The following is a 16,830-nucleotide window of genomic DNA, read 5'->3' as shown; positions in this document are numbered from 1 at the left end:
AATAATAATAATAATAATAATAATAATAATAATAATAATAATAATAATAATTATTATTATTATTATTATTATTATTATTATTATTATTATAGATTGTAGACTGTGTTTTAAAAGAAAAAAAGGCTCACAAATATGAGACAAGCCTCGCTGACTGAACAATAGCACTGTGAAATGTTAGTTTGGTGTACTTTGTACTGACACAGCGTATTTCCTTTTAATTTATCCATACATTTTCCAAAAGTGGTTAATAAAGTAAGGTACTTCAGGTACCACATTTTTCGGACTATAAGGCGCATTAAACGAAACAAAACAGATAAGTCAAACTTTATTCAACTCATTCACAATAACCACATACAATCAGTTCGAGGTCAGTAAGCACAACCAGAATTAATACATAAGGCGCACTGTCGATTTTTAAGAAAATTAAAAGGATTTTAAGCGCACCTTGTAGTCTGAAAAAAAAACCGGTATTTTAAAAAGCCATACAAATGAGCTTCTCCAGTGCTTGCTGCACAAGCATCAATTTTTAATTGTCATTGTCCACATTTTCCCTTTTTAAAGTGATACTTTCTACAAAAAGTTTAGTCTTGCTTTTTGATTATGTTTAGAGAATAAGATCATTTAGTTAGTATTAGGAAAACATTAAGATTTTTGTGCAAGCTGGATAAACTCTTGTAAATGAGACCTTGTGACTCAATGAGACTAACCTGAATAAATAAAGGATGAAAAAAAAAAACCCAAAAACATTATTTTTAAGACAAAATGTTCCAAACAATTGTTTTTGAAAAAGCCAGCAATACTTTATCATCTAACGCCACTAATGCAGTAGCTCTCAAAGGGGTCCCCGGACCCCTGGGCAAGTGTCCGCAAAAAATAATAATAATAATAATTTTTTTACAAGCATGTAGATGTTTAACAACCTGTTAAAATACAGCAAAATGCAGGAAATCACATCTAATTTATTCAAAAATTTCTGGGGGAGGATCCCAAGACCCCCTGCACCAGCCCGCACATTATTTGCGTTCTGGCGTAGATCGGTTTACAAATGAAGTCCTACTGCTGTTTATGATTCTGTTCCGTTTTATATAAACAGTTTTCTGTAATAATTTGAAAAAGTGGCAGTACATGTACAGTATGTTCATTATGTGATTAGGTAAAGTTTTTAAGTGTTTTTGATGCTGTTAATTTTCTCAAAACTGTCATTTTTGGAAGTTGAAATTAAAAAACTGTGTGTCTTGAATGAAAAAAATTGAATTAACACTATTAAAGAAGAGTATTTATGGTACATAAATGTTTCCATTGCATTAAAATAGACTAATTGAAGAAACTTATTTAATAAACATGATGGTTATGAGGGGTCCCTGAACCCAAAAAGTTAAAGAACCCCTGCACTAGTGCTTTGTTTTGAGTTGAACTTTGAACTACATTGGTTTAAAATGGTGACAAATAGTTTTTCTTAAATGTTTGGTGAGTACAAAGGCAACATAAGGTGGCAATTTATTGCAATTTGCAGCTCTTTTCTCACTATCATGGACTTGTGAAGGATTCAGCAGTGAATAGTATAAAAAAGTTTGCTCTACTTTTTTCAGTCAACTCATATTTAAACAGAAAAATACAGCTTTTAAAATATCACAGTACAACGCACAGAAAAAAATGTCTTTGAAAAACAAATATAAATTGAATTTACAATTCTGTTCCATTACCGTCTGTATTACTACGCAGCTGGCGGAGAAGGGTGACCTGGCTCTTCTGGAGAACCTGGTGAGGAAGAGCCCGGAGGTCCTCGGTGAGAAAGACGAATGTGGAGCGAGTCCCCTCCATCATGCTGCCGCTGGGGGCCATGTCACCCTCATTCAATTTATCAGCTCTGTGGTCGACCCGCAGGGTAAGCAAGCCTCAGTCACTGATCATAAAACAATCTGCAGCCTCATAACTTTGTCTTTAAAGAAGTACATTAAGTTTTTTTTTTTTAAGGATTCTACAGATTTAATGCATTTTCATGTGTTTTTGTATGTTTGGGGCTCAGAGATGAACAGCTGTGATGATCATGGCAACGTGCCCCTGCACTGGGCTGTGGATAGGAACAAGGTAGAAAGCTGCAGGATCCTTTTGGACCTGGGGGCCGACCCAAACATCCTCAATATGGCCCTCCTGTCCCCTTTGCACCTGGCTGTCAGCCTCGGACACAACAGCCTGGTGGGAGTAAGTGTCCAAGTAATGGAGGAAATCCATCCATCCATCTATTATCTTTTACCCGCTTCTTCTTTGTTGGATCACGGGGGTCACTGGTGCCCATGTCCAGCCATTACTGTGGGAGAGAGGCGGCACACACCCTGGACAGGTAGCAAGTCCATCACAGAGCCGAAGTAGAAAATTAAAGTTTAAATCATTTAGATTTATTTATAGCCTTTCCCTGCGTCAAGTCTTTCCTGTCACTATTTCACCGCTTTTAAAAGTCACATCGTTGAAGTGGGGTTCTATGAGGAGATTATGAACAAGTGATATCTTACCTGTTGCACACAGCTGCTTGAACAACATCGTTTTGGAGAAATCGAGACTTTTGTCAATCTATGAGGTTATAAATAGTCAGAGCAGGTGAAAATCAAAAGTGAATTGAGTTTTTTTTTTTTTAATAGTTAAAGTGATTTTTTAAAATAAACCTTTGAACGCTGTTTACCTTAATTACATCTAGTTTTGTGGTTATTTGCAAACGTTAGCCTTGACACGTTGAAGACAAACTGGGACACTTCCTGTAAGAGAAGAGCAGTGCTTTTCCAAATTGAAGTTGTTCAAAAGCTATCTAAAGCAGGTAAGATATTTATTGTTTAAAATTTTCAAAAATTGAAGTGCTAAGAAATAAAGCAAAAACAATAAGCTCAGTTATGGTCAGATTTAGATTTAAGCATTTTTCTTGACTTTAAACAGCCTGATGACTGTACACTCCACGTGGAAAGCCTGGTAATGGTGACATTTATCACTTCTTCTCCATCTGTCACTATGGTGGAGAATAAAGCACATGCAGATGAGATGAATTTGGTGATATTCACAGGATTTCATTTCTGTGCCCTGCAGCTTCTTCTGTCCTACAACTCCACCGACTGCAACCTACAGGGAGATCTTGGAAACACCCCACTGATCCTGGCCTGCTCCATCAACAACTGCGAGGCTTTGAGCACACTGGTCCGAACCAGTTTGTTAACAATAACTTCCTGTCTGAACAGATGACTCACAGACCAGTTGGTTTTAAACAAATTATCTGTTTGTCTTTCTTCTCACTCCTCCTCCATCTGCTCAAAGATTAAACATGGAGCCCACCTGTGCCAGCAGAACAAGCTCGGCCATTTTGCCATGCACGCCGCCGCCTTCGCAGGCGCAAAAAAAGCGATGGAAGTCATTCTGAAGGCAGGTATGACATTGGGAATAATCTGTTGTTAAAGCGCAAAGCATTAACATCCTACAAGGCCAAACAGGAAACAAGCTTAGAGATCAGCTGAGGAGATCTTTTACAGTGAAATCCTCATCATTGGCTGGTTTGCTTGATAAATCTGGGGTTAATGAAGGAGCTCGCAATATCTATAATACAGTGTATACAGGAACACATGCAACAAACAGGCAAAAACTGAAGTCAGAGAAGCAGAAGTTTATAAGAGTCAGCCATGCAAATGTTATTTTTATGCAGTCCAGCAGTTCAGTGCATCATCAATACTAAGGAACAATTAATTGAATTCTGTGCTGCTGGCAGGAGAAGAACACGGCCACTCTGCGGTGAGCCACATCAACTATTTGGACAAGTCCAACAGCAGCCCTCTCCATCTGGCTGTGCGTGGCGGGAATATCGAGAGCATCCGCCTCTGTATCGCCACCGGAGCCAGAATAGATCAGCAACAGGTACTCTCCTCCCAGAAGAGAGCATGTAAATATCTACGATCGCCTTTCACAAACATTCAAACTTTCTATCGTGGAGCCAGACGCTCATTTGGTTGTCGCCACAGCTTTTCCTATCGCACAGCATGAAATAGTCATAACTATGCAGATCACAAATGCTCTGATTCATCTTCCATGTGTCCTTTGCATGCTTTGCCAGATTTGCATTGTTATTTTTAAATATTTTGTTGTCGTTTTGAACCTGGAGCCCATTTGCCTACACCTGCAGAGCGTCTTCCCGGACACTCGTCCGAGACTTTGTGCTGTCCGAACGCGTCACGCTTTTCACACCCATCTGGGAGCGTTTGTCACTGGGCTGGTGGCCAGAGCTAGAGCAGGAATAGCCAGTATAGTAATAGCTTCAGTTGACTAAAGTGATACAAATTACCTCCACTTACATGGAGAGTGGAGTGGGGCAATCAGTGCCCCCTACCCCCCATCCCCACTCCTGCCAGTCCTGGTTATCTCATTAAAGGCTTGTGTTACGGCCCCCGTGTTCAAGCAGCAAGTCTCTCCTCTAATGTTACACTGCAGAGTGCACAATATATTTGTTTAGCAGTAAGTTGTGCACTTGTTTGCATGGTCATTCCTGCTTTTGTGATTTTGTTCCGCTCCATCGTTCTTAGTCTGTTCTTGTGCAAATCTTCCAGAGGAACACTGTCATGTTGTATCTCCTCTAATGCGCAACATGTCAATACTTTGTGGTGTAGAACGATCGGTGCACACCTCTTCATTTGGCCTGCACTCAAGGCGCCATTGAGGTGGTCAAGCTGATGCTCTCCACTGTTGATCAAGTAGATGACGTCATCAATCTAACTGATGGGGCTTGTCAGACCCCTCTACACAGGTGGGTTCCCCTAATCAATGAATACCGGTGTGTGTTTACTGGGTATCTTGTCAGGAATCCATGTCTATATTATTAAAATGTGTTAATGTTTAAGACTTAAAAGGATCAATTACATATTGTGAAGTTATGTAAAAAAGATGACAATTAATATCTTACCTGCTGTAGATAGCTCTATGAACAACCTCAGTTTGAATAAATTGGATTGAAAACTAAAAAAGACTCAACGAAGCCAAGACCAAATTCACTTGTTTTCCTCTTAACTGAGGTTTTACAAAAAGCTATCTGAAACAGGTAAGATATTTGTTCATATCCATTTTTTTTTCTCCAGAACCACACTTGAAAAAAAATTTGGAATTTTCTGGTCAACTTCCTTGATTGTCCACGTTTTATCACTATTATCTATTGTAATTGATTCTACAAACTGAACAAGTAAAAGTTTGAGAGATATTTGCTAACAAATCAAATGTACATATTTTTAAAGTAAGTTGTGTTTTTATATGGTGCTCATACTATAAATTAGCACTACGATCAAATACCCAATAAATTCCACCACAATAAATATTACTTTCACCTAACAAATTCCTTTTCTTTCAGATGAACTGCTTACATACTAAAGTAGATTTTTAAGGTCAAATGCGTTAATTTTTATGATAATTTATGACTTTTTGTATAAAAAAAAAAGGAGAGAAACACTTATGAGAGAAAGTAATGCACTGGCTAACAAAAGCATTTGTGAACAATAAAACATGTCACAGCTTGCCCAACCTTATTACAGTCACATATTTTCTGTAAAAGGAAAGTTTCTCATATGAAATGAAAAACCTTACATCATAAAACCATATTTAATTAGGGAAATATTTGATTTGTTTGGAAGTTTATTTCCACATGGTTGAAAATATCACTTTTAAATCATGAAGCACTAACATGATCAGAGCCACCGTGAGTTTTATCTATAAAATATAATGTGCTAAATGTTGTTTGTGTTGCACCATCAAAAGCTGAATTAAGAATAAATGTCCACACTATAGGATTTAATATTTATTTTAATAAGGACAGAATTAACAAGAAAAATTGCATTTCCTGCAAAAATGCAGTGTGAATGCTGATTGCAGAAGAACTTGCTGAATAACAGCTGAAATTAGGTTAAAAAAAGCATTCTTAAATGTAGCTGAAATGGAAGAACACACCTAAATCAACAGAAGAAAGCAGACATAACACATGTTTGCTGAAATAGGTTTAAATGAGCAGAAATTAGCACAAAAAATAGGGAAAATAGCTTAAAAAAATGCTGAAATAAGAAAAAAAAATGGCTGAAAAGTAGCTGAAAGGCAGAAAGAAGCTTAAACTACCAGAAGGAAGTGGAAAGAAAGAGCTGAGCTAAAAAATGTGGGATTGGCTGAAAAGGCTGAAATTAACATAGAACAGCTAAATAGTATCAGAACTAGCTGAAACTAGCATAATTAAGCTGAAAGATGCATAACAAGCTGAAAGGAGAAAATTAGGCTGAAAGTAGCAGAAATGACCATGAAAAACTTGAATTTAAAACAGCCAAGACTAGCTAAAAATGCACAAAAAAAGCTGAAAGGTTAAAACAAGCTTAAATTAGCAGAAGAAAGCAGAAAGAACAGGTTTGCCCAGTTACGCTGAAAAAAGTGGAATTTATCTGAAAAAAGCTTAAACTAGCAAAAAAAAAACCAACTGAAAAGTTGCTGAAAAAAGCAGAAAGAAGCTTAAATTTTGCTGAGTTGTGCTGAGCAAAGTTCAAATAAATGTAAAAATATGTGGAATTAGCTGAAAAAGCTAAAATTAGTATAAAACTTGAATAGTAGGTGAAATAGTAGAAAAAGCTGAAAGAAGCATAAGAAGATGAAATTAGCAGAAAGAAGTTAGAAGAAGCACAGAAATGTTGTAGTTAGCAGAACGAAGCTGGAAAGAGCACAAAACAGCTGAAAAAAAACAGCTTAAAATAGCTGAAAGTAGCTGAAAAAAAGTTTAAATTTGCACAAGGAAGCTGAAAGAAGCTGAACCAGAACAAAATGTGAAAGCAGCAGTAAAAGGTTGTAAACAGATTTGAAGGATGTAAAATGAGCTCAATTCATTTTCTATGAGAAAAAAATGGCAGAAAAGGCTAAATATTTTAAAAAGCTAAAGCTGCACCAATACCAAAAGTCATAGCAGGATTGTCCTGCAAGAGCTGAACATTTTGATGTATGATTTGTTGAATTAGCTTGAAAACTGCAGGACAAGAAAGATGCTGAAAAACATACAGGAGAAAAATGGATCACAATATGAACGCTTCATAAACATTCACACAATAAGCTGTAAAATACTGACCAATATATGTGATGGTGTCTTCAAATGCAACATCTTTGCTCCATTCTGTCTCCACAAACAAGAGAATTCTAGAATACCAAATATTTTTAACTGTATCATTCAGTAGAGATGCAAAACTTCAGTAGACGACTGAGATTCTATGATTAATGCAACTGCTGCAATCCGGTGAAACCATCAAACAGCAAAAGAAAATGTGGTTATTATATCACACTCTGACAAAGCCGAATCAGAGCTGGATTCTCTGTTTTCTGACAACAGCAAGAGGAAGACTTTAGCTGTCGGAGCCGAGTGTACGGGTTCACAACAACTGTGTTCACTCTTCCAGGGCTACAGTATTTGACCACGCAGAGCTGGCAGAGTTCCTCATTTCACTGGTAAATATCAAACCCTACAAACACACAGGAACATCCTGCTTCAGTATCAGGAATTTTGTTCACAATCTGGTTTTATTATATAAATTCAGAACGTGCTTCTAAAATTAAACAACGTTTTTGAGATTTTTAAGATCGTCTAAACAAATGTAACACAGCTGAGTTTTATCTTTATTCTTTGGATTTAACTCATTAGAGTGTAATCAGCTGATATGTACACAACCCTGTTTTTATTATTGCACAATATTTGTCACTTTGCATGCACCAGACGACTCTGTAAATGTTCAAGGTGATGACCATTGCTTGCAGAGCAAATGACCCATCTGTTGCACAAAGGTTGTTTAAATAGAAGTTAATTGTTAGGAGGGGGATTAGTGTATTTAACATAAACTCATTTTGTTGGCAAACACTGTAACAGGATGTAAACACAAGCCGTTTTAGTGATAAAACCATAAAACGAAGCCATTAAGCAGCAGCTTTAGGAGGATGAATGACTCATTGTCTTTCCGATAGCTTATTAAATTAAATTAAATTAAATTAATTAAACTGGACATGCAGGCATTTATTGTGCTGTTTTAGTTATTGGGCTTCCACCTAATTATTTTAAACATTACTGTTCAAACTTTCTGCTTGTTTATGGTTTATTCATAATTTAAAAATTATATTTAATTTTATTGTCTGTGACAAAGTTTTTTTTTTTTATTTACTGTATTTTTTGGACTATAAGGCGCTTTAATTTTCTCAAAAATGGACAGTGAGCCTTAAAATCAGGTGCACCTTATGTATTAATTCTGGTTTGGCTTACTGACCTCGAACCAGTTTTATGTGATTATTGTGAATGAGTTGAATAAAGTTTGACTTGACTGTTTTGTTTCATTTAATGCACTTTATAATCCGGTGCGCCTTATAGTCCGAAAAATACGATACTCTAGCTGCTTGAATGTTGAAATGCAATCTAACATAGTGAGACTTAAAATAGCAGCCAACATTTTTTTTAAGTACATTAAGAAGCTTGTAAAATGCATCATTAAGGTTGATTTAAAATATTACAAGAAAGTCTATCTGCATGGAAGAGGAAGTTAAAAAAAATGAAGGATTACTTTGTACTTTTTTTCCATTAAAGGTAAGATTTGTTTATAACCAGCTGATGCTTTTAAAGGTGTAAATCCTGTAAATAAAGGTTCATGAATTTGCACTTAATGTCCACTTTCATATTAATGGGAAAGCTTCCTGGGAATGAATGCAGAAGTATCAGGTTAAAAAAAAAAGCTCCTTCCTCACAGGTGATATTCAGGCAGGAGAAATAGTTTAAGCTTGTTGCCCAACACTGCAAAATAATCCTGTTGTTCATTGCTGCTTTTGTTGTATATTTGAGGCAACACGTTTAATGGTGGGGAACATTTAACAGAACTATTTACATATTTAAACTCTATTTAAATCAATTATTTCTTTGTTTGCTTATCTCTGCTTTTAATCAGAATCACCTTTATTATCACTGTACTGAGATACAGCGAGAATATGTTCATACAGTCGTCTGAAAGATGGGTGGAGTGCACGTAGCTGCTGCAATGATAGCGCGGCCTTTTATCCTTGTCAGAATACTTTTTTTTTAGATAGAAAAGGGGGGGAAAGCCATGAGGAGAGGGTAGTGGCATTACAAAAAAGATCTATTTTCACCTTGTCCTATCAGGACACGAGTTAAGACGTCAAAAAACTCTGCCAGCAAGCACATTTATGAACATGTTACATATATATTTGACGGCAAGGCGGTCCTTGAAGCACTTCCAGACAGACCATAGTCCTGATAAGATGATGGTCAACCGGTACAGTTCTTATAAGTCTCCACAAAAGTTCTCGGGGGGGGGGGGGGGGGGGTCAGATTAATTTAAGCTACAATTGTTGATTTTTTTCAGCCAGACTGTATTTTCTGTCAGCCTTGAGTCCTACTGGTACTTTCCAGATCCAAAATGGTCAGATTAGAATGCATTCTATCCATGCTTTCAAGACCCTCCATGGTCGTTTCCAACATGTTGGCGAGTCCCAAAGTCGCATGTGGTCTGCAATTCTCACAAATCCCTTCTATCTTACTGTTTAGCTCATAAATACGCTGATTTTGAGTCCTCAAAGCATGAACCAAACCTTCACAAGCAAGCAGCCTGATGAGGGCCAAATTAGCTGCAGCTGTCTTCTTTTATGTTGATAGACCACGAACCAGCCGATTCCAAAAAGCAGGAAACCTGTTATCATAAATCCAGTTGTATACGTTTTTGGCATCCTCCTGAGATTCTCAGTGGGACATGAGGGCTCTCCAGGACCCTGTCACTTTGTTGAAAAGATTTTGTCGGTTGCTTTGAAAGTCCAGTTGATCATCTTTGAGCTGATTAGTTGATCTAATCCACTTTGGTCTTGGCTCTACTTGGTTAGCCCTAAGTTAATCAAAATTAAACATTATTTTTCTAAATAGAGGATATTTAAGAAGCTGCAATAGTTCATAAGCATATGTGAAATATTTTAAGAGAAGTTTTCTTGCATAAGCTTGCTACTGTCACCCTACAAATCTGTGATGTAAACTATTCAACACATACATTCATTTAAAGTCTATTTAACTTTTTTATATACACTACACTTATGACTAAATATACTTTCCACAAAGCTTGTATTAACTACTGCAAGCGTGTCAAAATGGATGAACTAATTTGAGTTTTATATGCCTTTTCTCTGCAGGGTGCAGACCTTAACAGCACTGATTGTAAAGGAAACTCTCCCTTGCTGCTGGCGACCAGCTGTGGAGCGTGGAAAACTGTAGCTCTGCTGCTGTCAAAAGGTGAGACACAAAGCTGTGCACCTCAACCAGGAGAGCAGAGGTAATTTAGGAACAGGTTGTAAGCATATGCTTGTGTCTGTTTAAGGAGCCAATGTTAATGTGAAAGACAAATGTGGATGCAACTTCCTTCACCTGGCCATCCTGCAGCCCAAAGGACTGAAAAATCTCCCAGATGAAGTACTGCAGGTACTCTCAATGAGTCATTGTCGCTTAGCAGTTAATTAATTAATCCATATCACCCTCTGTTACACTTTGTCACACCATATCAAGCTCAATAACAATTTTATTACACCCCTTTCTGATGTCTCAGGCTCCCTGACACTATATTGTATTCTATCACATTCTATTAAGCTCTATGAAGCTCTACGACACTCTATGAAACTCTACCAGGCTCCATGACACTCTGTGCTCTGTCATACTTTATCAAACTATCTGGCTCCATCCCACTCTAACAGGTGATGTTAAGCTCTGTCACTTTATCATTCTCTATTGTGCTTTTAAAAACATGATGATGCTCTATCAGGCATTATGATGCTGCATCAAAGTTTCTCACACTCCATCTCTGTGACACTAATTTATACAATAACATGCTCTATCACACTCTATGGTTCTCTACCAGGTTCCAGGCCATTCTACTGTATTCCACCACACTTTATCACACTCTATCTGTTTCTGTCACACTCAAATGGGATGTTTTATGCTCTAGTAAGCTCTGTCACGTTCTGATACACTCTGTTATCCTCTTTTACACTCTATCAAGCTCTTTCATGCTATAGCAGGTTCATCAACAATATATTACACTTTATTAAACTCCTTTATGATCTATCAGGCTCTTGCTGATACTACATTATACTCTATCACATTCCTTTAAGCTCTATGACATTCTAACATGCTCTATCACACTCTATGGGGCTCTAGTAGACTCCAGGTCACTCTACTGTGCTCTGACACACTTTATCACACTATCTGATTCTGTCACACTCCAATGGGCTGTTTTATGCTCTATCACACTCTTATACACTATTAGCATCGTTTATACTCAATCAAATCAAGCTCTTTCATGCTATATCAGGCTCTAACATCTATCACACTGCATAAGATGTTTTACCAGGCTTCATGACGCTCTACTGTGTTCCGTCATGTTTTATCAGGCTATATCATACTCTGCCAGATTATAATAGCCAATTTAACACTTTATCATACACTATCATGCTCTTTAAAAAATTATCATCCTCTATCATGCTTTATGACACTATATTACACATTATCACACATCCTCTCATCAGGTGCTGTGACAATTAATTATACTCTATCATCCTCTATCACACAATTCTATGTTATCAGGCTTTATGACACTCTAAGATGCTCTGTAACAACCTATGGTACTCGACCAGGCTCCATAACACTCTAGTTTGCTCTGTCATTCTTCATCATACTCAATCTTGTTCTATCACTCTCTAATAGATTATATTATGCTCTAGTATGTTCTATCACACTCAGATAAACTATATAATGCTCTTTTAAAGAATTTATCAAGCTCTTTAACACTCAATGACACTAACTCTGTGGTACTCTGTGATGCTCTATTAGGCTCTATGACACTCTATTGTGCTCTGTTACACTTTATTGCACTATATTTAGCTTTATTACAGTCTAATATATTGAATTATGGTCTATAAAGCTCTATCACACTCTTTCACACTTATGAAATATAATGCTTTATCATGCTCTGTCATGGTCTGTCATATGCTCTTCAATGCTTTCTCATGCTCTATTACACATAACAGGGCACCTAACATTCATCCACCCTTAAAAACCTCATCGAAAAACAATACAAAACAATTGGGTTTCTCAGCCATGCCCACACAGCATGGTCTTTAAGTAACAAACAAAAAAAACTACAACTTTATTTACAGTATTAAAGTATTTGTGAACCAGAAAGGTTTCTGCTGACTATTCGAAAGGTGTTCAGCGCATAGTTTAGCCACTGAAATTGACCAGTGGTCTCATTTACCTATGGATGAGCAGCTGTGTTTATAATGTAATCATGTTCTTGGAATTTAAGCTGGTGAAGATGAGAACCACTTTATTTTTGTCTGTGACCTTTATTGTACTATACAGCAACATAATTTGCATTAAATACTGAATGACAGTAATTCCTTTGTTAGTTTAATATCTGTGACACAGAAAAGGCTTGATTACCATACTTGGAGCATACAGCTATGAGGCTTTTAAAGCTAAGAAAACATATTTTTCTGTATAGTGTAAGTATAAATGATATGCACAACAACTTATTTATGTAAAGCTGTGATTGGCTTATTATATGTTATAATACTTGCACGTTTTGTGCCCTGGCAATGATCTATTATGTGGTTATTTTGCTGTGGAACAGTGGGTCAGAAGGCCTTATATTCCTGAATAAACTACTTTTGACTTTGATAATTTGATCAAAATCATCTCAGTGCACAAAAGCAGACAGTTAACATTGAATGAGCTCTTCTTTTCAGTACATTCAGCTTGCTTCAAATTTAACATTAATGTCGTGATAATGAACTTTTTTTAAAATTCCATGTAGGCCCTCAACTATTTTAATATGATCATAATATGTTATTTTGTTTGATTTCAGCATAACAATGTGAAGGCTTTGCTGAACTGTGAGGATAACGAGGGCTGCACCCCGCTGCATTACGCCTGCAGACTGGGTATCCATGACTCGGTGAAGAACATGCTGGGCCTCTCGGGGCAGGTTGGCCTTGCTTGCAAGTCCAAGGACAAGAAGTCTGCTTTGCATTTTGCCGCTCAGTAAGTTCAATTGGTCCCTGAGGAGCAGGATTTTCCACACACTGAGCCAAATAACATTAATTAAACTGAAAGTTGATTACTAAAGTTGCGCGACCCTTGGAAATTTCTTAAAAAGTGTGCATCTATGTTGGCGTAACAATTTGTGTTTAGTTCCTTTTAAACGTTCATTGCATTGTTTATCTTTGTTAAAGTAAAAAATCTTTTACTTTCTGTTAGAATTCCTAAAGTTTCCCAATTCAGTTGAAAGAAAAACCACCCAGATATTAAACAGATGCTCTGACTATTTGCTTGTCATTGATCAATGATAGTCTAAGAGAATAAAAGGTTAATCAAAGTATTGCTTCTTCACAAGACACTGACTTTTGATCTAAAACCATGAAACCAAGAAATCCAGTGGGCGGTAATTAAACATGATGACCAATGATTAATGAAAGCTGTGACTGCATCGAAAAAAGTAAACGCAGTCCAGTTGTTTTATTCCAGTGGGAAATTTCTACACTGAGTTTTTCGAAGATTAATTGCAGTAAAGCACCTACAACCCACTGATCTGATGAAGCTGTCACAAGAATTCAATTAGTCAGAAACGTGAGGACTTTCTGTAAAAAAGTGAACATTAAGCATTATTTTTATTGATTTTTTTACATGCACACCCATTCCAGTAGTGCCAAAGGGCAAAAGACCATACTATGATATCATACTTAACTCATCAGTTGTAAGTATACTTCCACTGCTTAGCTGCAAGCAGATAGTATGTTACCTGTTCTGGATAGCTCTTCATAGCTGTGGAAATAAGTTTCAGTTGAAGGGTGCATGTGCGAGTTAGTTAGAAGACTATCATGAAACCAAATACACACGGTGTGTGCATTTCACTATGACTACTGTGCAGCTATGCTTGTATATACTGTATGCCAAAAACAACAACTCAGTAACAGCAAAATATTGGATTTTAGGTATGTAATATGGCGCAATGTAAAATTTTTGTTTTGTTTAATTCCATTAATTCTGTAATTATGTGTTTGGATTCAACTATTCTTTTGCATTCATCGGGGCGTGCTGCAGCACTTTTCATGCCCTTACTTCCCATGTCCTTGTAGCTCTTTGATTAACCTAAGCTTATGCTGACAATCCAACAGCTAGTCTAAATGATAACAAGGCCAAAGTGGAAAAATATATATTTTTTATAAAATCTTTATTTTTATTTTTTTAATGGAGTTGACTGCAGCAATCCACTTTAGTCTTGGTCATGCTTGGACTATTCAATTCAGTTCAGCTCAGTTTATTTATATAGAGCCAAATCACAACAGAAGTCGTCTCAGGGTACTGAACAGAAACATTCATATATAAAAATAAGTTAACAAAAACATTCATAAAAATAGTAATTTAACATTATCTGAGGAGCAGATTGCTTTGACGTTAACTCCATCACAGAACTCTCATCTTGAGCAAGCATGAAGGCGACAGTGGAAAGGAAAAACTCCCTCATGAGGAAGAAACATTTAGCAGAACCAGGTTCAGGACAAGCGGCCATCTGCTTCTACCGGATGGGTTTGGTAGGAACAGATACACAATGGCAGGTCAAGAATCACGTTAAAATAGAAATTGTTTCAAAAGAAACCTATTCAATTTTAACAATTCATTGAAGGAAATGAGGTAAATTTGTCTTCTAGTAATCTAAGTCTCTGGCAGCATAACAAGCCAACTCTAACTATAGGATTGATCAAAAAGGAAAGTCTTAAGCCCAGTTTGTAAACTGGACAATGTGTCAGCCTCACGGACAGAAACTGGAAGTTGGTTCCACAAGAGAGGAGCCTGACAACTGAAAGATCTTCCTCCCATTCTGCTTTTGGTGTAACTCTAGGGACCGCGAGTAAGCCTGCAGTCTGAGAGCGAAGTGCTCCGTTAGGAAAATATGGAACAATATTTCAAATATAAGATGGAGCTAGGTTGTTGAGAGCTTTGTATGTTAGAAGTAAAATTATGAATTCAATTCTGGATTTGGCAGGGAGCCAATGGAGAGAAGCTAAAATGGGAGAGATACAATCTCTCCCACTAACTCCAGTTAAGACTCTGGCAGCAGCATTTTGGATCAACTGAAGACTTTTTAAAAGAAGTTTTTGGACACCTAGAAAATAAACAATTGCAATAGTCCAGTCTAGACGTGACAAATGTATGAACCGGTTTTTCTGCATCATTTTTAGGTTTTTCTAATTTTAGTGATATTACGCAGGTGAAAGGAGGAGGTTCTAGTAACGTTTTTAATGTGGGGGATAAAAGACATGTCCTGATCAAAAATAACACCAAGATTTTTCACATTAGAACTGGAGAGCAGATTAATGCCATCCAAGGAAGGTGAAAGACTGAAAAATTAATTACTAAGATGCTCAGGTCCAAAAACTACAACCTCATTCTTGTCTGCACTCAAAAGCAGAAAATTTAGGGGCATACAGTTTTTTATGTCTTTAAGACATGCTTGTAGTCTAAGTAGCTGATTGGATTCATTGGGCTTCATGGACAAATATAACTGTGTATCATCAGTATAATAATGAAAATGCTGTTTAATAACATTACCTAACGGAAGCATATATAAGGTAAAGAGTATTGGTCCAAGCACTGAACCTTGAGGAACTCCTAGCCATTACTTAATCAATTTGGTAACCAAAAAAAAAAAGACTAAATGAATCTTTCTCCTCATCGCCCTCATCTTGAAGGTATGGGCGCATCAATACCTGCCACAGGTTACTGGAGACGATCACAGACTCTCGTCTGCTAAACGAAGGTGATGAACGGGGCCTGACGCCGCTCCATTTGGCTTCGAAAGGTGGACACACCAAAGTGGTTCAGCTGCTTCTGCGCAAAGGAGCGCTTTTTCACAGGTAGACCCCAAACCTGCTGCTGCTGAAAACATGCAAAGCTCATGCACAAGCGCACATCAGACTTTGTTGTTATTTATGGTCACTTTTGTCATACTGACACACCTGCAGTGTAATATATACCTGTGAAACTTTTGACAGTGATTACAAAGGGTGGACATGTCTTCACCACGCTGCTTCTGAAGGATACACACAGACTATGGACATCTTACTGTCAGCCAATATCAAGTTAATGGATAAAACTGATGAGGACGGGGTAAAAGAGACAGCTGCTTTATAATTTCTACATGTATTATCAATAACCTCATGCATTTCTTTCATTTTTACCCTGAGCTTACATTTGTGCGATATAGTTTTAGCATATTATCTTAAAAATATGCATAAAATCCTATGTTTTTGGTACAATATGAACATGGCAGAACACTGCGCTCCATATTGCTGCAAGAGCGGGACATGTGGCTGCAGTCAGGCTGATGCTGGTCAGAGGGGCCGAGTTCGTACTGAACAAAAATGAGACTTCATTCCTCCATGAAGCTCTGCAGAACGGAAGAAAAGACGTGGTCAACGCTGTGATCGACAGTGACAGGTGCGTTCATGAAGCAAGACACAGTCTTACAAATATATTTTAAAAAGCAAACTTTTCCCCCTACCTAAAATAGGTAGAAAACTTGTCAAAGTACATGTTATATTTTATTTTATTTGCTGAAGAGTTCAGATAAATTCCGAAAGCCGAATTCATTTTGAGCTTCCATGCTTCCAGATGTGACGAGGCCTTGAGGCTGTTTGCTTCCGACTCCGATCAGCGATGCCCCATACTGGACATGATTGAGTTTCTGCCAGAGACTTGCAAGGTTTTGC

At 37.2% G+C, this 16,830-nt stretch overlaps 1 protein-coding gene across 1 annotated transcript in view; it reads left to right on the top strand.

Moving 5' to 3' along the window:
- Positions 1 to 16,830, top strand: part of trpa1b (transient receptor potential cation channel, subfamily A, member 1b) — a 25,999-nt gene that overhangs the window by 1,404 nt on the left and 7,765 nt on the right. Inside the window, exons 2-15 of the mRNA XM_037693769.1 lie at positions 1,723 to 1,885; positions 2,027 to 2,202; positions 3,073 to 3,180; positions 3,298 to 3,406; positions 3,743 to 3,888; positions 4,635 to 4,771; positions 7,431 to 7,479; positions 10,201 to 10,300; positions 10,386 to 10,486; positions 12,927 to 13,102; positions 15,811 to 15,975; positions 16,114 to 16,228; positions 16,392 to 16,558; positions 16,733 to 16,823. Of these exons, the coding sequence (XP_037549697.1) occupies positions 1,723 to 1,885; positions 2,027 to 2,202; positions 3,073 to 3,180; positions 3,298 to 3,406; positions 3,743 to 3,888; positions 4,635 to 4,771; positions 7,431 to 7,479; positions 10,201 to 10,300; positions 10,386 to 10,486; positions 12,927 to 13,102; positions 15,811 to 15,975; positions 16,114 to 16,228; positions 16,392 to 16,558; positions 16,733 to 16,823 (1,803 nt within the window). The remainder of the gene's footprint in view (positions 1 to 1,722; positions 1,886 to 2,026; positions 2,203 to 3,072; positions 3,181 to 3,297; positions 3,407 to 3,742; positions 3,889 to 4,634; positions 4,772 to 7,430; positions 7,480 to 10,200; positions 10,301 to 10,385; positions 10,487 to 12,926; positions 13,103 to 15,810; positions 15,976 to 16,113; positions 16,229 to 16,391; positions 16,559 to 16,732; positions 16,824 to 16,830) is intronic.

Source organism: Nematolebias whitei, chromosome 20 (assembly GCF_014905685.2).
Source record: "Nematolebias whitei isolate Nwh7 chromosome 20, NemWhi1, whole genome shotgun sequence".
Lineage (NCBI taxonomy): Eukaryota > Metazoa > Chordata > Actinopteri > Cyprinodontiformes > Rivulidae > Nematolebias > Nematolebias whitei.
Note: the sequence above shows the minus strand (reverse complement) of the source record. Positions and strands in the feature narration are given on the sequence as shown.